The 27,877-nt window shown below is 37.1% G+C and overlaps 1 protein-coding gene across 7 annotated transcripts in view; it reads left to right on the top strand.

Annotated features, from left to right (window-relative positions):
- The window catches only part of MAP7 (microtubule associated protein 7), a 203,450-nt gene that overhangs the window by 30,467 nt on the left and 145,106 nt on the right, over positions 1–27,877 (top strand). For 4 of the 7 annotated variants that reach the window (XM_044677075.1, XM_044677076.1, XM_044677073.1 and 1 more), the window contains exon 2: positions 26,685–26,747. The exons of the other annotated variants lie outside the window; for them this stretch is intronic. In XM_044677075.1, coding sequence (XP_044533010.1) covers positions 26,685–26,747 — 63 coding nt within the window. The remainder of the gene's footprint in view (positions 1–26,684; positions 26,748–27,877) is intronic. 7 annotated transcript variants of the gene reach the window in all.

The raw sequence follows: 27,877 nt of genomic DNA, 5'->3' as shown, positions 1-27,877 counted from the left end.
TTTAATGCCTTCTTAATATGCCCAAGAGAGATTCCTCATAGGTGAGACTGAATCAAAGAAAAAAGAATCAATAGCACCTTTAAGGATATCGAAATGGCAAACCTTGAATATATCTGTTGCACTCAGTCTATCAGCTTTGAGATATATCTTTATAAGATGTCATCCTCTTGACTTTTGTCTTGCCCCTGGACTTGGGTGACAGGAAGAAAGAGAGTGAGGCTGATAACTTTGTACAATTCTGCTTTAAAGATATCTTGCAAAAGACATCATTTGGGGGCAGCTGGGTAGCTCAGTGGAGTGAGAGTCAGGCCTAGAGACAGGAGGTCCTAGGTTCAAACCCAGCCTCAGCCACTTCCCAGCTGTGTGACCCTGGGCAAGTCACTTGACCCCCATTGCCCACCCTTACCAATCTTCCATCTATGAGACAATATACCGAAGTACAAGGGTTTAAAAAAAAAAAGACATCATTTAAGGATGCCATTTCTGTGCTCTTCAAGTACAAAAACCATAAGATGAACATCAATGTAAATAAACTAATAGACCTCTTCTTTTTATTCAACTGGCATGTAACATATGGGGGGGGGAAGTGCTTTGATCTCTGGAGCATATAATATTTACAAAAATGGATATATATATATATATATATATACTTTTTTACCAGTCATCAACATAAACATGTGTGTGCTTCTGTCCAGAATCTAGAGAAAGTCAAGGAATGGTTCTGCATAACTTTATTGACATTATTCTCCTCTTTTTCTTTCTTTTCTTCCTTCTTAATTTTTTCTCTTTCTTTCCTTTTTTGTTTGTTTGTTTGGAGTTGGAATCATGAAGATAGGTTAAAGGAAAAGGAAGTCTCTATGGCTAATATTTATATTTTCTTAGCCTACAAATTTCTTGAACAATTTAGTAGGAAGTATAGTTGGAAGTGTGTAAATGGAATTATCATCCTTTGTTTATTTTAACTTAATCAATCTAGAACTTGGAGTGCCCCTCCTTTCACACTTAGTCAAATGAAGAACTTTTTACTAGAAAAGGAAGTTCACACCCTCAAAGACTAGAAGTGGATCCCACAAGCATTGCCCTCTCTCTTCACACACACCCCTTCCCCCCCCCCCCAGGCAGTGCCAGGCAAATTAAGAAATTATGATTGGTTCCTGTGATGTGATAGACCAGCCCACAGTGAAGGGAAGTAGAAACCAGAGAGACTGGAAGTGACGTGGGGAAAGGGCTATAAAAGGCAAGACCAGAGAGATGAAAACTTCTAAATTGGAGGGATTGTGCTGCATTGGTGTCTCTGCATTGGCTTTGATTGTTGTTGGATTCTGCATTGGTGGCTTTTGCTGAAGAGACTACCACAACCCCTGATTGGAGATCGGGACCTGAAGAAGCCTTTGTCAGAGTTGAGCTAGATTCCCAAGATGGGCAATTATAGGGTATTTAGCTAGGCAATATTTTCTACCTCCTTTTTACGTTTCTCTCTCTTTACTATCTCTACTTTGCTGTAATAAAGCTACTAACAGCCTCGTGACTTAAGAGTTAATTTTTATAAATGGCGACCACAACAACTTGTTATAACTCTTAATTTGACCACAACCAATTTTAACTCTTACAGAAGTATAGGAAGAATTTGGAATGATGTCAATAAATGTGGACAAGGTCAGTGCAAATGTAAAGGTTGAATGAAATGGTTACAGATTTTTAATTAGGTTTTCAATTCTGAAACAGCTTATATGGCTATATGTAAATAGCGTCACAGACTGTTTCAGCTGTGCAGAACATAATATACAATGATTTTTTTTTCCTTCCCTCCTGTTTCTATCTGAGGGATCTATTTTATGACTCCTGGGCCAAATCTGACTTGCTTGCCAGTTTTTCTGTAGCCCAGGATCTAAGGATAGTGTTTATATTTTTTAATGCAACAAAACTTTATTTTAAAAAATGTTTATTAAAAATACATCCTTAGCTCACAGGCTTGTTTAAAAACATGTCGAGGGCAGTATCTGATAGAACCAGTGTTCTATCCCATTGTAAAATATGCCAAAGGGCAAAAATATATATAAATCTATATCTATCTATCTGCAGATAGATAGATTTTTTTTTTTTGCCTTACACTCAAGGAAGTAGGAAGCTATCTGTTGATTCAGGCTTTCATGCTTACTCCTACTCTCTAAGATGTAGACATCCCTCCTTTTTTTACTATGACTCATTTTCTATCTTGTCTGTATCTTATCTTTTTGATAATGCTTTCTGTCTCTTATAAACATGAGTATGTTGTAAGAGAAAACAGAACCTAGACTTCATTTTAGCTTTCCCAAAAGCTTTTGGATTAATGGTAATGATTAGACTCTTTAAGGACTGTCTTAATGATGGATCTCCTTGTACCAAGCTTAAACAAGTTCTTCTAAAAAAACTATACCCTTATCCCCATAGGACAAAACAAGCAAAAGAATTGTGCTAAAATAACCTGTAACTAAATATAACATTTCAGAATATTTTATGGTAAAAAAAAAGGCAGCTATTAATTTTTGCAAATATATTGGGATCCAGAAACTCAATTTCAAAAATCCAAAACTCAAATTCAAATATAAATAAAATAGCTTATGATAATACTGTTATTCAATTTTTCAGTCATATCTTACTCTTTATGACTCTATTTGAAGTTTTCTTGGCAAAGATGCTAGAGTGGTTTGCCAGTTTCTTCTCCAGCTCCTTTAAAAGATGAGGAAACTGAGGTAAACAGAATTAAGTGACTTGACTAGGGTCACAAACAGACAAAAAAAGGAAGGAAGGAATCAGGACAATTTATGTTTATCAGTTCAAATCCAGCTTCGGACACTTAACTAGTTGTGTGACCCTGGACAAGTAGCTAAATCCTGTTTGCCTCAGTTTCCTCATCTGAAAAATGAGTTTGAGAAGGAAATGGCAAACCACTCCATTGTCTTTGCCAAGAAAACCCCAAATGGGGTCATCAAGAGTCAAGACATGACTGAATAACAGAATGGGCAGGTTTAGGCTGGTCCCTAAAGTCTCTTCCAGCTCTGACCTCAGGAACTTCAGTGGGGTGTGCTCTTTGGACACACCTATGTATAATAACATTACCAGGCTTCTGTGATGTCATTCAAATCAGATTTCTTTGTTCATTTTCAGCTTTCCAGTAAGGAAGAAATAGAGATCAGTGACTTTTATAAACTAGAATTGTAGTGGAATGCTTAAAGTTGCCTGGCCTAGAAACTCAGAATATTTCCTCTCAAGCAGACCTCAAATAAATAGTGATTTATTTGACAGTGCTCTGAGGAGCTATTATACGTGTGCCACTATTTTGTGTTCGACCTGCAAGAACAGATTGCACAAAGGTATCATTTACTCTGGTTGTCAGGGTAATTTCTTGGGTGCCTCCAGCAAGATTAAGATGCATGATTGTATTTTCCTTGCTTTTCTTCATATTATGCCCTTTGCAATTCCTAGACTTCCATTGAACACTTTATACAATGATCCCAGATTGTTTTACAGTGTGGTTTCTACCACCCACTTTTTGCCAATACTGATGAGTTATGAGAATGATTTTCCTATTTTTCAAACGAACAAACTTAGTTCAGTTTCTCTGTGCCTGGCTTTCCCCAAGGTCACGTGGGAGAAGAGTTAGTAGAACTTGGATTAGAATTGAGCTCTCCAACATCCTGTCTAGTGTTCTGTTAAGTAGGACACCAGTGATGCTTTTTTTTTTTTTAAAGGGCACAGGTTTTCCCAATTTCTTAAGTTGTCTCTTCCATTATCAGGGAAATTTAAGGAGGCAGCAGGATCCCAGCAGTTGAGTGTGGATGCTTTAGTCCAGTAGTACCAAACTGAAAAAAAAAACCAACAACAAAACAGGGGCCACTAAACCTAAATAAACGATCTCTGTTGCCTCGGAAAATTATATATTAAAATTATCTATCATCTATTAAATATTTCTCCATTTTAATCTGGTTCAGTTGCACTCAGTATCGCTGTGTCTCCTTTCAGGCATAATTCAAATATATTGTCATCTGGCCACTTCTTGATCTTTTTGAAGGTCTGGTAATTCTTAATGTGTAAAAAGAGCAATGAAGAACCCAACCGAACATAGAGAGAGATCTTAGTGGATAGGCTCTGTAGAGAATCAAATGCCTGCATTAATAATGATGTCTTGTCTCTTCTGCTGAATTGTAAAGTCTTGGGAACTAGGGACCTTGTGTCATTTCTTCTGTGTATCCCTTTAGCACTGAGCTCATGCATGCTTATTGGGTCCTTGCTAAATTCATGAACTTTTGAATTATTCAATATTTAACTTGACTTCCGTTTTACTCTTTGCTTTTTATTCAGGTGTAAAAGGCTTGAAAAATAGGTTATGTGGGAAAAATTGAGAATATCCTTGTACTATTTATTCTGTGGTCAGTTTAATTAAAGACTTACAGCTAAGGGCAGACAGCACAGTGTATAAAGTGCCAGGCTTGGAGTCAGGAGGACCTGGATTCAAATGTAGCCTCAAATACTACCTGGGCAAGACATTTGACTCCAATTACTTAACTCTTGCCCTTCAGTCTTAGAGTTATTACTATGACAAAGGATAAGGGTTTAAAAAAAAAGAAGACTTATATCTAAGATTTTCAATATATTTAATCTTCCTAAGGTTGTTAAATTCACATAATAAAATAAAGAGTGCTTCTGAGAAAAGATAATAGGCACATAATCCTCTCCTCTTTACTTCTAGCCGTCATGCCTTTTTTTTTTTTTTTTTTTTTAAGGCTTACCATTGAATGCTCATCTTGTCCAAGTCCAGCTATCTAGCTTCCTGCCTTAACCAAAACAGATGAGCCTGTTTACTGTGGTTGTTTTCTTCATCTCTGCTGATGCTGAGAAGAAGAAAGAAGAAGCCCTGGTTGTCCTTAGCTTGTCGCAGTAGTTACGAGGAACCTGGCTGGTTCTGTCATTTTAATAGACTTTGTCCAGATTTCTCAGGGGTGGAATCTAGGTCACCAGTCATGAAAAGCACTGTCAGAGTCATAAACTGCTTGTTGACTTGTCATGTTTCTTTGCATGCAAAGGATGTCTTAGCACTTCAAATCATTGGCTTGCTAGGCTCAAACGTGAAGTACAAGAATTATGTCTGAATGATAACCCTATGCAAATAGAGACTTTTATAGCTTCTCAAGCATACATATTGGAAATACTATTTGATAAAAATAAGGTTATGCTAGTGTCTTGGTTAATCCAGAGGATATGTTCCAATAAGACACTTGAGAAGTTTCATTAATAGAAATAGAAGGTGGCAAAAAGTTATGATCCTCAATATCAGAATAAGGGTTAGGATGGGAAAATATTGAGTACTAATGAAAATGCGAGCTATGTCAGAAGACATAATATATTTCATTAGCTATTGATTTCAGGTTGGAGGTGGAAAAGATGACCTCTACCTGGGAAAAGGAGGCAGGAGTCAGCAGCCAACCTGATAGACTTAAAAAGTCCAAATGGACTCCAGGAATTCACAAGCTAGTGACACCTCCAATATATTCTTCCCTTCAAGAAGGAACTTGGACAAGATTTCCTTTTTTTTTTTTTTTTTGGCATTCAATGAGTTTTTATTTGTAATCAGTTTTAGAGTAAGTCAGAAGGCAAAGAAAAATACACACCAGTGATTAAAGATATAATTATATGTAAGAAATTTAAAACTTTGGGATATGTTTGTAAAGAAATTTATGCATATAAGCTGCAGATGAAAATAAAATTCAGGGAGCAAAACTGGAAACTCCAGCATAGAATCTTTATGGGTAGCAGAAGTGGGAGGAGTCTTTTTTTTTATTCTCAGACCTAAGAAAGATAAAGCTGGGATATATGACTGTGCTTCCTTCACCCTCTTTTTTCCTCCTTCCCTCAGCCTTTTCCCATTCATCCTTACCCCCTCCCAACAGACTAAGTTAGTTTTATATTCAGGAACGGCCTTAAGGTAGCCAAGGTGTGATATCACCCCAAATGAAGCAAAACAAAACAGACTCCCCTACATGGTTGCTCATATTTAAAAATCCTTTTATTCCACATTTAGAGGCAACATTATTGAGGCTAACTTAAGCAGTATATGCAACTCACTTGAACTAAAGTGAGGCAATAGATCATACGGATATGGCCCAAGACTTGGAGACTAAAAAGAACTGGGTTCAAATTCTGCCCGAGATACTTAGTCAGTGAAATGACCATTATCTCATCCTGTGTATTTTTTTCAATCCATTTAGAATCAATGTTGTATATTGGTTCCAAAGCAGAAAAGTGGTAAGGAATAGGCAATGGAAATTAAATGACTTGCTCAGGTCACACAGCTAAGAAGTGTCTAGGGCCATATTTGAACTTTGGACATTCCATCTCCAGACCTGGCTCTCAATCCACTGAGCCACCTAGCTGTCCCCCCCCCCCCCCATCTCATATCTTTTCCTATGTTTTAGTGAGGGGAACAGGAAGGAAGGAATCAAGGAAGGAATCATGGGATCATTTCCAAGGGGACAGAGGGGAAAGGCGAGACTGGGAAGCCAGACAAGTTTTCCTCTTCCATTTTGCCCAGCACTAGGACTCTTTACCTTAAGTTCGACACAGACAGAACTTAATGTACGTAGATATAGTATTATAGGAAGTTGGGACCACACCTAATTTAGCAGGAACTTTGCCATGGAAGCAGGTGGTTCAGACCAATGGTGCTTTGCATAATTGTTGAAGGTTTTTTAATGTTTTGTTTATCTTGTTGTCCAGCTTCCTTATAAAGGTACTTCATTCCCAACAGATTCACTAATCAAGGTATTAATCAAGTGTTGTCACTTACTATGACTGTTGAATTCTCTTTTATCATAGAAAATGTGTGGACCTATTAATAGTGTTTCCTTGGATACTTTGGTTCTGATATCTGAATAATCATTATTAGCTTTTCTCCTAGCGACTTAAGGAAAGCTCTCTGGGATTTAAGTGGGTGTCCTTTAATCTTCAAAGTACTTTTCTATTCTTAGCACTTTAGGTTGCTTACTCTGTTACTGTTTTTAAGTTAGAGCTTAATAACAATTATTGAACTAGCAATTACTGTATGTGATTTTGAAGCTGTAATGGCTAGAGTCCTGCCTTTTTGTTGGTTGACTTTTCTTTAGAACTAGAAAAAATGCTACCATTTATTGGGTTCCAAAACCCTCCCTTTGTTTAGATAAGTGAGCCAATAAGAAAATTCATCCATAAGCAAGTCCAAGCTGCCTCATTGGTGATCTGTTCAGAATTGTAATAAAATTAAAGGAGTGAATTAGAATAAACAAAGGAATCATAAGAGCAAAATGTTAGAGCTGATTTGTTCAGCCACACGTCCGACTCTTTGTGACTCCTTTTGTGATTTCTTTGACAAAGACACTGGAATGGCTCGCCATTTCTTTTTCTAGCTCATTTGACAGATGAGGAAACTGAGACAAGCAGGGTTAAGTGACTTGCCCAGGGTCACACAGCTAAAAAATGTCTGAGGCCACATTTGAACTCAGGAGGATGAGCTTTCCTAACTCTAGGCTTAGCATCTTCTTTGTTACCTTGCTACCCTAATGACATTCCAGTACGTTGTACCTATAATGTACTTTTCCCTCCCTCCTTTGACTCAGAGCCCCCTAGCTTCCTTCAAAGCTCATCTTAAATATTATCTCCTATATGAGATTTTTACTTTCCTTTCCTTTACTTTGGACTTATCCTCCCTAAATAACTGTGGACTTACTTTACATATTGAGACAGCTAAGTGATACAGTATCTATCAGAAACTGGGCTTGGAGTCAGGAAAACCCAAGTTCAGCCTCAGATTCTTCCTAGCTATTTGACCCTGGGCAAGTCATTTAATTTCTGTCTGCCTCAGTTTCCTCAATTATAAAATAGGAATAAAAATAGCACCTACCTCCCAGAGTGGTTGTGAAAATCAAATAAGATAATTGTAAAGCAATTAACATAGCTCCTGGCACATTAATTGCTTGTTGACTGATTAAAGCTAGGCAGATGAGTGACAGATAAGTATTGTCAAGCATCATTTGTTCATTAGACACTCAAAATAGTTGATGGATTGAAGAAAAGACAAACATTTTGTATTAAAAAAAAAGAAAAAGTATGATTTCTTGTTGTTGAAAATAATTTTTCTCAGTGCACAGTCTTTTTCATCAAAGGCCTTTTGTGCGTATGTGCACATCTCGCTTCTGCCACATATGTCGATCTCAAAAGGGGAGGGGAAAGAAAAGAGTGTTTTGGAAAAAGTGCCAAATGAGTGTCGTCACTCTCTCCAAAATAAGGAGGTTGGTCTGAAATATAAATGAAATATCACACCCAGCATATGGCCTTTCCTTAATCTGAAGGACTTGTGGATGAACATTTTTCTGGAAGCTGCTTAATATTTTCAAAGTGATTTAGAAAATAAAATTGTACTTATAGTTCTTGGCTCCTTGTGAAATGTTATAATTAAAAATGCAAGAAAGAAGTGGAATAACATACAGGCCTGTCTTCTGCCGTAGGACTGCTTTTTGTTAAGAGAATTTGAGATGTTTTGACCACAACAAACATGCTTCTTACAGAGAACACTGTCTGCGGCTCAAACGTGCAAGTGAAATGCCATTTGTACGTTAAGCATTGCATTTTTCCCACTCTGGGCTTCTTACCTATTATTGTTGAAGCCAGAGAAGGGTGTAGGACAGGGAAGTGCTCTCCATCCAAACCCCAACCTCCAGTGGTGATGCCCATAAATGAGACACTCAAATTTGACTGAGTGCCTCAGTTACAAAATACCCTCCTCATTTTGGAAAGAGTTGTTGGATTAAGGTTCAAAGAAAAATTGGGTTTGAAATCTCTTTCCTTCCAGTGGCTGTGTGACTCTCAGAGAATTTTATTTATTGTATTTATTCTAAAACCCTTCCCTTCCATTAATACTGTGTATTGGTTCCAAGGCAGAAGAGTATGGTAAGGGCTAGCAATGGGGGTTAAGTGACTTGCCCAGGGTCATAAAACTAGGAGGAATCTGAGACCTGATTTGAACCCAGGACCGCCGAGCTATAAGCCTGTTTCTCAATTCATTGAACCATTTAGGTTAAATTTAAAATTATTATTATATTATAGCTATTAGTATTGTGGAGGCTGTGTGGTATTTTGAAAAGAACAGTGGTTTTGGAGTTAAGGACCCAGGTTCAAATCCCAACCCCGATACCACCTTATCTGTGTGAACTTTGGCAGTCAACTCCCAAAGAGGCAGTCACATCCTCTCTTTGAGCCTCAGTGTTCTCATCTGTAAAATGTAAAATGAGGAGGTTGGGCTAGTAGATGACATTTAAGCTCCTCTTTAACTAACTCTAAATTTAAATCTATGATCCTCTTATTATCTTCAAAGTTCAACTGTGCAAAACACCAAATCTGTTTTTAGTACTGCCCTCGTTTCTAATACTACAATCTCCATTTAGATGAGATTAAATTATTTATTACAGTACTCTCAACACAGTTTATGCTTTAAAATGTCTATGGAATGGAATAGAATGACCACCTTCCTGTGATTCATCTGTTCCTATCTCTAGACCCTGCAGTGGTCCTGACCCAGATAGATTGATTCCCACCTCACTGAGAAACAGAGGATAATTTCCTGTTACTCTAGGAGTTGGCTCAATCTTAAGATCTCTTAGACACTGGTACCTCTTTGTCTGGACCCTAATACAAGGTCTTACCTGAATCTTGACAGTCCTTTATCCCTTCACCCTAGTTAGTTTGCCTTGATTTCTGGTACCTGTCAGGTTCCTGAGTCTTGCCTGATATCCTTGTTTCTCACCTGACACTATAAAATTTCTGTTAGAATGACATCCCCAAACTGACTCTAGTTCCCTTCTATACCATCTCCTTTCTTCTTCTCATAACAAAATGAATATTAATTTAAAAAATCAGAGAAGACAACATTTTCAAACAACAAAACCCAGAAGAGGGAGAGCTCATTCTGAAGGTACATTTTTTCTTCCCAGTCTTTCTTAAGTACTCCTTGTTTTGTTTTTTAATTTTTCTCTCCTCTCAACACTGCTTAACACTCCATCTAATGGGCCACTGCCATCTTCTCAACTTGTTTTTCTCTCTAATCTAACTCTATTAGGGCATTTTTCCTGTGGGAACTATGACAGGCATTAGATTGAGGTCCTCTACTCTGCTTTGAATTATGAATTAGACATTCATAACCTTCATAGTTTGCACCTCAAAAGCCAAAAGAGTCTCTCTTTGGAAAGTTGAAGTTTCAAAACTTTAAAGAAGCAAATGTTCCCAAGCATGAAAAGTATCCAACAGAGTTATAGATTCAAGCACCTCTCAGGAGGAGTCTTGAATCTAGTGGGAAAGAAGACATAGTACATTGGAAGGAACATTGGATTTGGAGCCATAAAACTTGGGTTTTAGTGCCAAATCTGCTACTCACTGTCTGTAACTTTGGTCAGGTCTTACTTAAGTACTCTGTAGTTCTTAATTTCTTTACTTGTAAAATGAAGATGTCAAGATAGATGAACTCTAAAATCTCTTATAATTATAACCAACTCTTCCCATGCAACCCCTGTTTCCACCATACTTATCACCTAATGGCTTAGAGTCATTAATCAGATCACTTTCATTTTGAAACTTTACCAACTCTGTACTTTTCCTCAATCTAGCCTTCAAGGTGGTTTCTCTCCTTCTAATTAAACAACTCTTGAAAAACAAACTTGAAATTTTATCTTCTCTATAAGTATTGCCTGGTTTATTATAAAATAAACTTGGCCCCATGCCATTCTTTGGCTATTATATTCCGCAAGCTTCCCTCCCATATATTTACTTTACACTTGTCTCCTAACCCTAAAATGAAGTTGGCCACGATATAAATTTGCCATCTTTGGTATCTCTTCTCTTCCTTCTAGTTTGAAGGTATTTTTTTTCTTTTTTCTTTCTTTCTTTTCTTTCTTTCTTTCTTTTTTTTGCATCTGCGTGTGCATGCAAACATCATATTAGTGTTGACTTGTGAGTTTCAGGTGAATTTGGGGGTGCCAGGTTTGGTACCTGCCAAATAATCAATTGCATCTAGATTTTAAAAGACTTTTTCTCATAGTAATGATAAGTTCAAAGTTTTCCTTTGGGTACTGGGTCTCTTTGAGTTAACAAAAATTGCCGTGATATCATGGAGATCTTCAAGAAGACCTTAGATGCTTCTTGTTTGTATAACCTTGTGCAAGTCATTTAACTTTGTTTGCCCCAGTCGTCCCATGTGTAAAATGGGAATAATAATAGCATCTACCTTGCAAATCTGTTGAGAAGATCAAATGAAGTAATTTTTTAAAAATCCTAATTTTCTCTCATAGTAGCAACTCTAAGACAGAAGGGCAAGGATTAGGCAAATGAGGTAAAATGAGTGCCTAGGGTCATGCAGCTAGGAAGCATCTGAGGCCAGATTTGAATCCAGATCTTTCTGACTCCAGGTTTGGTGCTTTATCCACTGTACTACATAGCTGCCCTAAATGAGGTGATATTTGTAAAGCTTTTAGCACAGTGCCTGACACATAGTAGGTGCTATATAAATGTCATTATTCCTATTATTTACTATTATTATTATTATTAACCTCTGTCTGCCTCAGAGGTAAAATGGAGATAATCCTAGCACCTAGCTCTCAGGGTTGCTGTGAGGCTAAAATGAAATAATATTTGAAAATATTTTCTAACCTTAAAGTGCTATTTAAATACTAACTATTATTATCGTCATCACTATTATTATTGGAGAGCTGGAGGAAACCTTCTAGGTCTAGATGTCCATCCTTCTTATTTTATATATGAGGAAATGGAAAATAGGAAATAAGCACCTAGAGAGGATTTGAATTTTTGAATTTTACCAATCATTTGATCCTGAAGGCAATCCTGTAAGGAGGAAAAGAAGGCATAGTGTTATTATTCCTATTTTAATTACGAAGAGCCTGAGACACAGAGAAGAAATATGACTTCCTGAAAGACACCCCACTATTAGGAGGCAAAGCCCACATTCCAGCCCAGACTTCTTATCCCAAGAGTAGCCTCCTACCTCTTACATCCCAGCTGTTTTGGGGTGCCACCCAACAAGCAGGTTTTATCAGGCATGTCCTGAAGTAGAGTTGTGCTAGCCATCTTGTGACCCTTCCAAGTGACAAATATTTAGGACTAGGGTGGATTTCCCAGTGTGAGGTCTACAGGGCCACAAAGGCAGAGCCTAAATGGAACAAGCCTCAGCACTATTTTGCCTGCTGTTTTCTCATGGCTCTAACTAGGGCAGTCAGCAGCATATATTGCTATTTTTGTCAATTTTCATTCTGCCTTTGAGATTTAGAACTGAGGGATGCTACAGCTGCTTACCATATGGTTGCTATGAATGAATTTGATGTACAGATGACTTTTTATTTTAATTTGGGGAGGGAAGGGAAGGTGCACGTTAATAATTTATAGAAAAGTCTATATAGAAAACCTTTAGATAGCATCTTGGTCATTGTCACATCCTAGTCCCATAAATTTCACCCAATCCATTCCAGACAGATGCCCAAGTTCCCAGTGATTTCCAATGTTACTACATTTTTATAGGCTTTCAGAGATAGAAAAAGCAATTTTATAGGTGATCTCATTTGATTCTCACAATAACTTTATGGTATAGATGGTGCAGATAGTATTACTCTATTTTAAAAATGAGTAAACTGGTATCCTAAGAGAAGGATTCAATGGGTAGTTTCCTGGACCCAGAATCAGAAAGACTTGAGTTCCAATCTAGCCTAATAACTTCCTCTTCATGTGGCTCTGATTATCTGACAAAAGGATCTATTGGATCTGCTGGAGAATGTAAAAGGGAATTCTTGGTTCTCTTTGAGTTCACACTTGTGAAAAGGGAATCATTTGTTCTCTCTGCTTAGTTAACACTTTTGTTGGCAGTAACTTTGAATCAACACAAGCTTGAACTAGGTGGGAGAAGCCTGAAAGCCACTTAGTTAAGTTCACACCTTACTTGATGCTAGGTGAGAACAAGCCAGAAATTTAAGAGTTCACACACTCAGAAAGGTATGATTCCAAAGGTGAGAACTCAGACAATTTGGAAGCTGTGATTAGCCCTTGTGAAAAGGGGCAGGGACAGGAAACCACAAGCCATGAAGAGAAGCTAGTGAAGGAATCTGGTGAAGGAAGCTAGTAGAGAGTGAGCTCCAAAAAGAGAGTCACTCCAAGAAGGAAGTTGGCTTCAAGAAGAAGGTCGGCTTATAGAAGAAAGTAGGCTTCAGGATTCACTGTCTTGGGTGAGTGGATAGCTGGTTTTCCCTTCCTGTGTTCTGGAGATAGTTTAATTCTGATTGAAGGTTAAAAAGTCCTGAACTAGAACAGTATTTGGTTAGATAGGTTAATGTCTTTTCTACCCTTTTGTATTTCTCTACTTTATAAATAAAAGATTTATAATTTCCATATATTTAGCCAAACCATTAATTTTAACACTTACAAGAAGGAAATGGCAAACCCCTATGGTATCCTTGGCAAGAAAACCTCATGGATGGCCATGGTCTATGAAGCCACAAAGAGTTGGATGGGCATTCAACAATACATTCTAAAAGAGGTTTTGTTACCTTGAAGCAGTCTTTCCATTATAATAGGTTGGTTTTCCCAGTGATTCCCACAGCTGATGGTCCTATCTAAAATGTTATATACTAGTATTTTTGTAATAAGTAAGACGGGATATTTTCTCCTCCTTCCCCCCCCCCCTTTTTTTTTAAATTAAAAAAAAGTGGAACAGCCAGTGTGGTAGTTTCCTCACCTATAAAATGAAGAGGGATATGGGAGGAAACTAGATGTTCTCTTCCAGTGCTAAATCCTGTCATCTGCTTCACTCAGGTTAAAAAAAAGGGGGGGGGTTGTGTTTATTAGACTCTTAGAACCCACTAATGGAATTTAATATCTATTTTTGACATCTGTGAAAAGTATTATGGATTTGGATTTAAAAGCATTTTTTAAAACTACAGCAGAATCGATTGCCATCTGATTTGATTACCTTCTACTAAGACAGTCTAGTTTCAACTCTAAAATTTCATTTCCTACAAAGTGCTTATCTAATATATCTGACCAGATTGAGAGAGAGAATTTACTGGTAGTGTGGGTTCATTTTATGGGAAAGATTCTTCCTGAAGCATTCTGGTGGAAGGATATCTATCCCTTTCAGAGAATCATTGCCAAAAGTATAGTGTAGACTTTATGAGAGGTGAGTAATTGAAAATTCTTCTTCTTATGATTCTAACTCTAAAATTAATTAACATAGACAATATAATTTACCTTTAATTCCCCCGTGTTGTCCCCTCTTTCCCTCCCCAGTATTTAGGGACTTTAAAAAAATATCTTTTGAAAACTTACATACCGAGACAGCATAGAATAGTCTGTAGAGAGCTGGCCATAGAGCCAGGAAGACAGTGATTTTAGTCCTGCCTCTCACGCATACTGGTTTCGTGACCCTGGCCCAATCATTTAGTCTCTTAATACCTTAGACAACTCTCTGGTCAAGGAGAAAGTATTTATCTGAATTGGCATAGCTAATTTCCTTGAAGTCACAGATCTTACTGCAGCCGGGGGGCACGGTAGATAGAGTACTGAAGCCTGGAGTGAGGAAGACTTAGGTTCACATTTGAAGAATCCTTACTAGCTGTGTGGTCCTACCTAGGCAAATCACTTGACCACTGTCTGCCTCAGTTTCCTTATCCATAAAATGGGGATAATAATAGTGCTGTATTTCCCAGGGTTTTTGTGAGGAATAAATGAGATATTTATAAAGCACTTAGCACAGTGCTAGACACATAGTAGACCCTTAATAAATGCTTTTTCTCTCACCCCCAAATGTGCACCCCCTCATAAAATAAGAAAATGTTCCCTAACATAAAGAAAGGGATATGATAGTAGTAGTGTACTAATAGTATGTCCCGTGGGTCTTGTTGAAAAAAAAGCTGACTGATAATAGCTCATTATTTGAGAACTATATTAGTGTCAGTGCCAAGACTAGACTAGAGCATTTCAAAATGTGGCTCCTTTTGGGGATACCCAGGGCCCATTTATGTTCCTTCTCTCTCCCCACACTGCCAAGATCTCTGGATTTTTATGAGCCTCATAACTATTTCTGAGGCTACAGTGATATACATTTCTTTCATACAGCCATTTAGAATCAAAGTAAATTAATTTTAATTCTGCCTTTCAAAGTCAAGATTCTTCATACATTCAATCCATTTTTCGTTTGTTCGATATTTTCATTTTTCTTGATACAGACGGAGAAGGAAGGATGTGAAGTTTTTGCTCTAGGTCAGTAGCACTTCTGAACCGAAAGGTTTTTTAGACTCTTGGTTCTATTTCTCCAATATTTAAGTCAGGCTATCTTAATGATCTGTATTATAATCCTTGGGAACCTGAAGGTTGTGAATGTATGGGTTGAGTCTGGAGTGGGAAAGGGAAGGCATAATGTAGTAGACAGCTGCTAGTACTAGGAACCAGTTGCTTTGGGCTCAACTTCAGTTAAGAAGCTCAAATTGATTGACGTGGTGCTTCGAGAAAGCTCTGGGTGAAGTTCTCCCCCACTAATCTCCTGCTGCTGTGGATGTGACAAACTCCATTTCGCTCAGACACTGGGCCAGAAATTGAAGGGAGCTGTTAGGTTTGCTCTCAAGATATGATCACAGATGGATTTTTAAATTTATTTCTTCCCAGTTTGAAGTCATCCAGCAGAGAGCTTCCTTGTTTCTTTTTCCCAGTTACCCAAATCAAATTGATTTTTTCCTATCATCTGTGAAAAAAGGACATAGCCCTGTAGGGGGTCCACAATGTAAGGAGATGGATTCTCTCGGTCCCCCTGCAGTTTCTAAGAGCATGCTTTCAAATGTGATGGAGAAAGAAATAGGTAAGGAGCCTATTTTTATTGATGTTAGAAGAATTCTAGTGACTGTCTTAATAGATAATTTGAAGAATAAATATTGTCTGCTATTTTTAGTGGGTTTCATTTTATTTCATCTTATTGGCTCTGGTCCATGGTATGTCTTGTTTTTGTTTGCCACTCAGAGAACAATCTGTATTTCTAGATCTTTTTTTCCCTAAAGAAGACAAAGAGGATCTGAAGGGATGTGGAAATCATGTGAGGTTGTTTTCCTACATCGTCGTAGTTGTTTCAGTCTTAGGCGTGTAATGTTAAAAGTCTTAGAAGTGGGACAATTCATAGGGACCTTGGTGACCTTCTAAGTCTGACTATAGTTTAGATTTGCGTTGAATATTCTAGAAGCAGGAACAGCTCAGTAGCTCAGAGGATTCAGAACCAGGTCTGGAGAACGGATGCCCCGGGTACAAATGTGATCTCAGACACTTCCTAGATTCATGACCCTGGGTAAATCATTTAGCCCCCATTGCCTAGCCCTTATCATCACACTTCTGCCTTAGAAACAATTATTGATTCTAAGGCAGAAAGTAAGGGTTATTTTTTTTTAAGAATATTCCAAATACACATCTCTCTCCTATACAATGGAGATAATCATGTAATATCAGTTACCATTTATCTAGGTGCCTAACTGACTACAAAATGAAAGAAAGTTTATAAGGGTGCTTTGCTCATACTAGTCCTGGGAGGTAGGTAGGGCAACCATTATAATCTCCTTTTAGGAGTGAGGAACCTAAGGTTTCAATGAGGTGTTTTGACTTGGCCAGGTTTTCATAGATAGTAAGGGGCAAAGCTAGAACTTCAGCCCAAGTCTTTCTTACTCTGTATTCAGTCCAGTAGTTTTTCTAATAACAAAGAATAAAAATTAATAATAGCTACCATTTGTATAGCATTTTAAGGTTTGCAAAGCATTTTGGTTCTCCTAGGAAACATGTAAGGTGGGTACTGTTATTTTCCTCATCTTACACATGAGGAAACTGAGGCTGAGAGAACTTAAGTGGCTTATTCAGATTATACAGCTAGTAGATATATGAGGCAAGATTTGAGATCTGACCTTCCTGACTCCAAATCCAATATTCTAAACATTGTATCACCTAAGTACCAGTGAATAATCATTGTATAGTCTAATAGTAATCTGGGTATCAATACCATTATTGGGTTTTTTTTGGGGGGGAGGGTTTAAACCCTGACCTTCTGTCTTAGAATCAATAGAATATATGTTGTATTGTTTGTATAGCAATACTATATATATATTCTAAGGCAGAAGAATCTCAGTTTCCTCATCTGTAAAATGAGCTGTAGTAAAAAAATGGCAAACCACTCTAGTATCTTTGCCAAGAAAACCCCAAATGGGGTCATGAAGAGTCAGACAGGACTAAAAGGAACCTGATTAACAATAACAAATAATGTCATGGAAAGAAGATTGGATTTTAATGTAAGTGACAGGAATTTAGAACTGGGTGGCATCTTGGAGGTTGTTTACTCGAAACCATTCCTTTTCTAGGTGACTTTAGAAATCAAGGGAACACGAGTAGTAAGTAGCAGAGCTGGTGAGAGTTGGGGTTGTTTCATATGCATTATATATGTATTTGCAATCTCCTTTGCTTGGCACAGAGTCGTTTTGCTTATCTTATTTTTTATTTTAATAACAAATTTCCACATAAGTTTTCCAAAGTTGTGTTCCAAATTGTCTCCCTCCCTTACTCCCTCTCAGAATTGGCAAGCAATTCAGTCTAGGTTATATGGGTATTATTACCCAAAACATACTTCCTTTTATTGATTGATTTGAACCTTTAGTATATACCATGCTACCTTTGTAACCTAACTTTGCTGAGCTTCAGTTTTCTCAACTAAGATTAAGTCACAACCTCCATTTATAGGTAACCCTTCTAGATATTACTGATTTGTGTTACACATTTCATATACACACCTCTTTCAAAGAGATATTACGTGATTACAGTTTCCATTAATCTACTAGTTTTTAATTCTGTAAATTTAATCTGTTATAAGAATAACTACCACAATCCTTTCATACAATCAGAAAGTTAGTATAGAAAAAGCTTCAATACCATAGAATCTTAGAATTTCTTAATTGTAAAGGGCCTTAGAAATCATCTTTTTTTTTTTTAAACCTTTACATTCCATCTGGGAGTCAATACTGTGTATTGGCTTCAAAGCAGAAGAGTGGTAAGGCTAGGCAATGGGGGTCAAGTGACTTGCCCAGGGTCACACAGCTGGGAACTGTCAGAAGTCAGATTTGAACCTAAGACCTCCCATCTCTAGGCCTGGCTCTCAATTCACTGAGCTACCCCACTGCCCCTGGATCACAGATTTTCAAGCTGAAAGACGTCCTAGAGATCACTTTTATAACCCCCTCATTTTATGGACAGGGAAAAATGGGTCTCAGAATAAATTATGACCATGCAGCTAGTAAATAATAGTAGCCGGAAGCCTTAAACTCAGAATATCTGATTCAAAGTCCCATGTGCTCTTCACTAAATCACATTATCATGGTAGAGTTTGGACTCTGAAGATCACTGATGGGAAACACCAAGCCATGGCTGTGGCTGTCTAAACTTAAAAAAAATTTTTTGTTTGTTTGTTACATTAATATACTATTAACTCTCACCTTTCCCCCCATTAGAGAAGGAATCATTTGGCAAAGAAATATATCTGTATGTAAAACTATATCTTATTTCTGTTTATCAGTTCTTTCTCTGGAGGTATAAATATACAATCATTCTTCAAACAATATTTCTGTTATTGTATATAATGTTCTCTTGGTTTTGCTTGTATGCATTGTGCCCTTTTTTAAAAAAAACCATCTCTGAGAGCATTAGTATTTAAGGTTGATCCTTAAAAAGGGGGCAACATCTTAGTGTTTGGGGGAAGAGGAAAGAACCTAGGGGAAGGACAGAAGATGTATCTGTCTTTGTTGAAAATTAGACATTGGTAGTGCTTGGTTGGAGGCCTCATCCATTCCAATAATGATCAGGCTTTTATTCTTCACATAGGTGGGCATCATATTTTAGTTCCCTGTAACAATCCTTGGCATTTTGGTCTCAAGTACTATAGGCAAATCCCAATCAAGCTCCACTGTGGTTTTGTGAAATGAACAAACATCCCTTTTGAAACTTAGCCAAGACCTCATTTTAATTTCTGACCCATCCCTGGTCTCCAGCTGTCAAGAGCTCCTGCATTAATCCTCTGCCAGTGAAAAACCTTTTTGGCATACATTACGATGAACTCATCGGCATTGATCACAGAAGAGTGTTATAGTCATATATGGCTGCAAGATTGCCAGGTGAAAGGGGGCATTTAAACTAAACACTTAAGTTCTCTCAACCTCAGTTTCCTCATGCGTAAGGGTTGGGGATTCAGAAGGAAGAAATGTCATTCTAGTGTCATGATGGGAAAGCACTACTTTTATATTACATGAAGAATTGGAACTGGCTGGTGCCTTATACCAATGACATTGCCAGGAAGCCAGATTGAGAGATTTATATCTTGCTGAAATGCTTAATAAAAGCTTTATTTGAACATTGGAACATTTTAATATCTGTCCTAGAATTATTCCCAAACCAGTGAGATTTGGCAAGCCTGGCAGAAAATGTAGTTCAATCTAGGCCTAAGTCTGTGGGGCAGTGTGCTAAAGGGAAGGCACAAACATTAAGGAAATTCAGGAGTGAGTGGTTTCTCTAGTATGGTAACAAAAGAGATTAGTGAGCAAGTTTTTTAAAATTTAGCAAAAATATAGTGAGCACCTATTGTATCTCAGGTGCAAAGAATACAAAGATTAAAAATACACATTATCTCTGACATTAAAGAGTTACAACTTAAGGAAGGTTTTTCCATATACATAAGTAAATGTGATACAAAATAGTCTTTGATAGAAATAAAGGAAAGACCAAGGCCACTAAGAAAATTTGAGGAGAAAGCAATTATAGGGGAAGGATTCATTTAACTGAGGATGGGAGTAACTTAGTTCTTGCTTGAAGGTTTCAATAGGTGAAAATGAGGAGGAAATGAGTTTCAGGGACATGAACTGAGTGGGAAAGTATAGGAGGAAATCAGAAAGAGACTAGTAGTCCAGTTTTGCTAGAATGTAAAATGCCTAAGGGGAGGAGTGGTGTGAAATATAGGGGAACAGATAGGTTGGAACTAAGTTATATGGAATGCCAGAAAAAGAAGTTTGTATTTTACCCCATGGACAATGGGAGCTGAACTACTGATGGAATGAGCCTATCGAGCAGCCATTTAGACCTGTTCTTCAGAAAGATTACTTTGGCAAGCAGCATGGTGAATGAATTGGGTAAGGGGGTATATGAGAGCCTGGTAAGCCAATTTAAAACATTTTATAGCCAAAAGTTAATAAAGTTCTGAACTAGGCATGACATTTCTTTCTAATGATCTTACAAAGCATTAAAAAAAAAAAGTTTTTTCAGTCAGCAATAATCCTTCTTTCCTTCCCATGCCCTCCCTCCCCCTAATTGAGAATGAAAGAAAAACCCAACATCATAAACGTGTCTTCCAATGAAACAATATGGATGCCTCATTTTGTATCCTGACGCTCTCACTTATGTTAAGAGGATAGCATGTTTCATCATTAGTCCTTTTAAATCGCAGTTGATCATTACAGTATTCAGAATATCTAATTCTTTCAAAGTTTTATCTTTACCATATTTTTGTCATTGTATAGATTGTTCTAATTCTATTCACTCTGTATCAATTTGTCTTCATGTTTCTCTGAAACTGCCCCCCTCATCTTATAACCCAACAATATCCCATTATATTTATGTCCCATAACTTGTTCAGCCATTTATGTGTACCTCCTCAGATTCCCATTTTTTGCTACCTCAGAACGTGTTCTAAAGCTTTATTTCTGTACATCCTTGCTTAGAGTTAATTTTGCTTCAGGCTAATCCCTCCCTTAATCTACTTTCTAATTCCCACTTCCCCTTTTTCCTTTTTGTTTCCCTGTTCAGTGAAATGTATTTCTGTATCGCACTCATTGTGTCTGATTAAGCAACATTTCACACAAATTTCATTTGCACCTCTTATGCACTTACATTTATTTTGTATTAGTGTTAAAAGTGACAGTTGCATAAAATATATTAAAAAAGCGGTGATCTCAGGGGTTTTTCCACATCCTAGAATATGTGGAAAATTCACTTCCAAGTCCAGTTGCCTAAACTTTGGAGATTTCAATGCAAATAGAGGGATTGGTAAGTGAACATGCTTTCTGGGAAATGGAAGGATAGGTTGTTCTCACCTCCTATATGATCATTTCAAATATAAATTCAGCTCTTTGGGGTTTTTCATGAACAAGTACCATAAAATTATGTCACTGTCCAAGGTAATTTTAGAGAGGGCCTAAAAGAATCTGCCTCTTGGTCCTGTTTTTCTCACAAATTGATAAGGGGGAAATTATAAGGATAGTGAGCAAGTAGAAGCTGCTAATAAGACAAAATGTAGAACTAGAGATATTAAAGGGATTGTGGAAAAAAAACAAATCAAATTTAACATCATAGAAGGCATTAGGGGATAGAATCTTTACCATTTATAAAGTGTTGGAAAGAGGATTTCTTGAGGAAATTTTGTGTGTATGTGGCTTGGTCTAAACTATTAGAATTAGACCTAATGAGAGGGGGGAAAGGAAGGGAGGGAGGAGTAGATATTAAGCTGAAGCAACTGTCCATTTTAATTGAAAGATTTATGTCATAACTGGCAAATTTCTTGTTCATGGGAAGCTCTTCCAGATTTTAACAACAGAAACATAAGCTTCCAAACCAAGTGAACTCTCTGCTTCTTTTTTTCCATAAAGGCAAAGAACTAGAATGCTGAAAGAGATAGCACAATGTAGTGAATAGAATGTGATACTTAGAATCATGAAGAACAATGTTCAAATTCTACCTTTCCTAGCTCTGTGACCCTGGATAAGTACCAGCTTCTCTCTGCCTCATCTCTAAGATTTCTCATCTATAGGGGGCAGCTGGGTGGCTCCGTGGATTGAGAGCCAGGCCTAGAGATGGAAGGTCCTAGGCTCAAATCTGACCTCAGACACTTCCCAGCTGTGTGACCCTGGGCAAGTCACTTGACCCCCCATTGCCTACCCTTACCACTCTTCTGCCTTGGAGCCAATACACAGTATTGACTGCAAGACAGACGGTGTAAGGGTTTAAAAAAAAATTTTTTTTAAGATTTCTCATCTATAAAATGAAGGGGCTGGATTTGATGGTCTCTAATATAACTTGTAGTTCTAAATCTGTGACTATGATTATAACTTTAAATAAATATATTTATTCAATTTAGTTCAGCACATGTTTATTTAGCATCCATTGTGTGAAAGTCATTCCTGTTTTAGGCATCAGCGATTCAAAGACAAAAATGTTATAAAAAAAAAGTTATTTCTCTCAAATAATTTAAGAGGATGGGATAGGACTATATAAGCTGACACAAAAGATAATGTGAGGAGAGAACAGAAACCCCCCATGGTAGTAATTAGGAAAGATTTCAGGTGAGAGGTAGCACCTCAGCTAAGCCTTAAGGAAGTTCAACAGATCTTTTCACTTTGCAGATAAAGAAACTCTAGCCTAGAAAAGGCAATGGTTTGCCTTAGGAGTCAGGCAGTAATAGAGCTCAAGTTCGAACTCAGGTCATCTTACTCTAAGTTCAATGCTCTGTCAACTGATCAGTTTTTTGGGAATCTGAATGTTGAGATTCATCAGGACTCTGAACCTTCATTCATTAGAATTACCATAATTTGTAGTTATATAAAATTAGAAAGACTATAAATATCAATGAAATATTATTTGGGCCTCTGCTACCACTTATACAATATAGTATTTTCCCCATTTTATAGTTGAAGAAACTGAGGCACATAGATTAAGTGACTTACCCAGGGTCACACAGCTAATATCTGTGGCCAAATTTGAATTCAAGTCTTTCTGACCTCAGATCCATTACTCTGTCCACAATGCCACCAAAACTGACTAAGTGCCAAAACGATCTGAGTTCAAGTACCACTTCTAACACTATGGGACACTGGACAAGTCACTTAATCTCTTAGTGATCTGGTCAACTCTTTTAAGACTTAGTGGTGGGGATTTCCTTATCTAGAAGTTCCCTACACCAATTAAACCACATGCCCAGTCTTTTCCCCTGTGTTACTGCATTTTTCTGGGACTTGACATTGTCATTACATTACCAGCACATAACATGATGCCTGGCATATAGTAGGTATTTCTAAATGCTTATTGAGTGTCTGACAATGTCATCTACAAATAGGAGGAGGACATCTCTCCCTGTTGGGAATCTCTCTTGAATGAACTGTCATTTATTAAATGGATAACTTGAGCCAAAAGTGTGCCAACATAAATACATAACATAAATACAAACATAACTTAATGTTTGTAATGTAAATAAATACAAAAAGAGCAAGCCAATCTGTCTTTAAGGAGCTTATATTCTCATAGAAGACAACAACTCATATAGGAGAGCAGTAGACAATAAAGATTTTTTTTGGATAACAGGGATATTGAGTGGAGCTATCAGTCAAATGATAGACACATCTTTTCTTTTAATTGATTACTATTCCCAGAGTAAAAGGGAAAAGGTGAAGGTGGAAAGGGAGAGGCACCCGCCCAGCAGCATCATAGAAATATGGCCAGAATGCCTCATGGTGGTTTTGAGTGAAATACTGAGACTCTGCACAGGACCCTGTTGGTGGCAAACACCTTCGGTCAAGGATACATTGCCCTGTTTGATGCCTCATTCTATATTAATTAACACCAGTTGTTCTTGTGTTTTTTCTAAGGTATTTCTGATTTTGTGTCTTTCAAGAGATCTTACATGATTTTAATATACGCTTGGATAAATACATATGGTAGTGACCTTGAAAATGGCTGGAGAGTTCCATGTATTGGGGAGAGCATTTCCATCAAGAATGTTCAATACTGGGTTTAAAATGATAATTGTTTTTTTAATGTGTGTTATCTACTGCTCCAATCACTTTGATGAAAGAAGCAATTTTGAGTCACTTGTCAAATATAAAATCCTTTTATTCTGAGTCCATTCTTCTTGTAGTCAGCAGTGTTTGGAGACAAATGCATCATCAGTTAGTAGTTTTCACTCAATAGTGGTGTTCTTGAGAGAATACTGCAAACATTGTCATCTTCTGCCCCTCCCTGCCTTTCATCTCATTGTGGTACCAGTCATTTCCTATCATCAACTGGCACTGGCTTGCTGCTACTATGGAGGTACTAAGAAATGAACCTTCTTGTTCTTGAATAAAGAGGTTTTGGGGCCTTTTAGATGTTATTTTACAGGTCCTGTGAAATAGGGTCTCTACTGCTTTTTTTTCTAGTCTGTTTACCCTTTTTACACTTACCGTATACATGGTAATAATGTAGCACAACCCCATCAAGGCTACTCAAACCCATTATATGTTATAAAGAAAAAAGAAGGCACTGTGCATTGGAGATGTTGACTTAGAAGCGGAAAAAAGAACAAATCCACCCTTTCAGAAAGATTTACTTAGAGACCAAGGAAAAAAATTTCTGCCATGAATACAGTAGATAGTTGGTTTATTGACAGCAGTTAAAGAACTGTACCAGTATATCATCCATCCATCATCATTGGAGAATTAAATATTCCACATAAAGGAATAGTCTAGATAATGTAAGTTTTTTTCCTTTTAAGCATCAAAACACTTAAAAAATATTTTTTAAATCTGATATGGAACTTTCTCAGATCTATTACATTTCCCCTCATTTGTTAATTTAGAAAATAAAAATAAAATATTTTTAAAAATAAAAGCAAAGCAGTTCTCTGAATCCAGGAGAGACTAAGGAGCTAGAGAGGAAGTAAAAGCTGAAGAAAGGGAAGTTTTAAAGGCCACATGGAGCTATGAGAATGGAAGTATAGGCAGTGTTTGTTATTGATGTTCAGTCATTTCTGATTCTTCATGACCACATTTAAGGTTTTCTTGGCAAAGATATTAGAGTGATTTGTCATTTCCTTCTCCAGTTTATTTTCCTGATGAGGAAACTGAGGCAAAAAAAAAAAGGTTACGTGTCTTGCCCAGGGTCATACAGCAGGCTGGATTTGAACTCAGGTTTTCTTAACTTCTTAATTCTAGATCCAGCAGTTTATCTACTGCACTATATAATAAGCACAAAGAAAGGGGCCAGGAGAGAGAGAGAGAGAGAGAGAGAGAGAGAGAGAGAGAGAGAGAGAGAGAAAGTGCTGTTTAAGATTAGTACAAATGCTGTGTTACTGTAACTCATCTATATTATAGACCCCAAGAAAATAATAATGTATCTCCTTTCTCCCCTTCGGCTTTTTAAGGGAGCCTTAAACCTTTCTGTCTGGAGATAGGGAAGATCTCTTCACTTTTGCTGTATTCATTCATGTTGTCTTTATAAATAACATTAGCCAGGGGCCCTTGCTGGTAGGCCTGTATGTATTGGAAACACAATGGGGAGGTACCATCTGAGGGGGAAACATTCCTGTGGAAGAAATAAAGTGTTTTGCCAGAAGAACTGCCCCTTGCTGGGAGCTTAGAGATATATCAAAAGGATAAAGAGAATTATAGATCCTTTGACACTGTTACCCAGAGTGAAAAACAATTTATATACAGGAGCTCCTTTGGTCAGCAAGTCAGTATTAGGATGAAGAGCAAATAGAATTTCTTAAAAATCTTTTTTATTTTACTTTTTTTCTGGGTTATACATGTATTATCACATAAAATATATTTCCATATTATTCATTTTTATGAATAATCATATAGTACCAGCAAATAGGAATTATTGAACAATCCTGACCATCACCCTCACCCTGCTATTGCTATAAAATGCAATAGGGAGTGCATTAAAAATATTTGATGTCTGGCTTTGGATTGTTGGTTTCTTGTTTTGGTTATGGTTTTATTTTTTTAATTTTACTTAGGAAGGGATTCCTTCCTGTCTGTTCTAAGATTCTCCCATCAATATAAATTAAGCAGTATCCAGGTAATGAGTTCTGGTATGCTGAGCTCCATATGGTTATAACATTGGCATGCTGCTCAGAGGGGAAAAGGAAGGTTAATCATTTAGAATATGAAAAATCAAAAGAAAATTCTTAAACCAGACATCTCCGCTACGACTGTTGCTGATCATCTCTTTGGATAAAATGTTGTTATCAGGCCAGTTGATTAACCAGCATTTCTGAAAAGAAATATCCAAATTATATTCATTTACTGTCATGATTAAGTTAAACGATGCAAATTAAGAGAGAGAGTAATAAAAAGAATACTGCGCTAGAAATCAGAAGAAAAATCTTATTTCGAATCTCATTTCTATTCATTTCTACCATATGCTCTCAAAAAGCCACTGAAGTTTTATGAACATCATTTTCCTCATCTATAAAGTGGAAGTAATGATGCTGCCTACCTTTGTAAACTTTCAAGTGCTACATGTGTAAGTTATTAATGTTCACATTTTTGTTATTTAAAATGCATAGCAGATGGAGTATTGTTTTCTAAAGACATTCATGGATTGTTTTTCAGAATCCTATATTTGACCTGATTTGATGCTAAAATTCTTTCTTAGTGTGAAGGATAAGGAGCTGCCATCAGTGAAATTTAATAATGGGATATATTTTCTAGTTCTTAATGCTTATAAATTGATTTTATTAACATTATTTCATTGGATCCTTGTAACGACTCTGAGAGGTAGATAATACAGATAATATTAACTATATTTTGCAGATGAAACAACTGAAAAACTGAGGCTCGGAGACACAAATTGCCAGACCCAAGCTCACATGACTAGTAAGTTATAAAACTTGAACTAGATCCCAGATCTTCAGATTCAGGGTCTAGTACTCTTTCTGTTACACCACCACTGCCCAGGAACAAATGTAGATATTATAACCAGCATGTATACATTGACCATTCCTGGTCTTTGTAAAAGGTTGTAAAATTAAATTACCCCCAAAGCTATCTGCCTGATTTTATTGATAAATGAAATTTGTTGCACCCTCTATAAAGGTTTTTTATGGTTTAAGGTGATTAGAAGTATTACCTAACTCTATATAACCTGGTTTTTAAAAATGTCTTTAAATCAATAATTGAATTTGTGACTAGGATTAGTTGCTTATATCTGGGCAGAAAGAAATAGTGAGTCTTGAGAAATTATGGTGGGTAGCTAGGCAAAGTAGAGCCACTTTTTTGGCTTTTGGAAAATGGTCACTAGACTTCAGGTCAACAAAAAATAGGGCTTTAAGTCACCATTACTCAGACAAAATGTGAGTGCATACATGTGTGTATGTGTGTGTAACTGATTTGCTGTGTTGGATGAGACTATTTGCTAAAAACCAGTCCTTATATCCAAGAAGGAATGAATGTACCTCTCACCTCAAAACAAAGCTATGAATATTCTTCTCTTAATTGGGCCAATCATTGATCAAAAATTACTGACAACCCTGAGAGCTTCTGCTGATATTAGTGATAATAGCTCATTACCATCAATAATTCAGATTTATAGGTGATGTACATGCATTTGATCCTCACAGCAACTCCGGGGGTAGGTTCTGTTATCTCTTATTTTACAGATTAGGAAACTCAGTCAGAGAAAAATTAAGTAACTTGTTCAGGATCACATATGTAGTCATTATCTGAAGTAGAATTCAGCCTAGATCTTTCTGACAAGCATTCTATCTCCTGCGTCCCACTGCCTCTATTTGTGATTTCATCAGTATGTTGAACTCCTGTTGTATGTTTGAAATCTCTCAGTGATCCTTGACTCTTCACTCTTTCCCACCCCACATTCCAATCAATTACCAAATCTTTTTTCTTTTCCTTCCTTCTTTCCTTCCTTCCTTCCTTCCTCTCTCTCTCTTTCTTTCTATCTCTGTTTCTCTCTCTTTTTCTCACTCTCTTTTCTCCTTCTTTCCTTCCTT

Source organism: Gracilinanus agilis, chromosome 4, assembly GCF_016433145.1.
Source record: "Gracilinanus agilis isolate LMUSP501 chromosome 4, AgileGrace, whole genome shotgun sequence".
In the NCBI taxonomy this organism is placed as follows: domain Eukaryota; kingdom Metazoa; phylum Chordata; class Mammalia; order Didelphimorphia; family Didelphidae; genus Gracilinanus; species Gracilinanus agilis.
The sequence above is the reverse complement of the archived record's forward strand: the minus strand, read 5'-3'. Positions and strand labels throughout refer to the sequence as shown.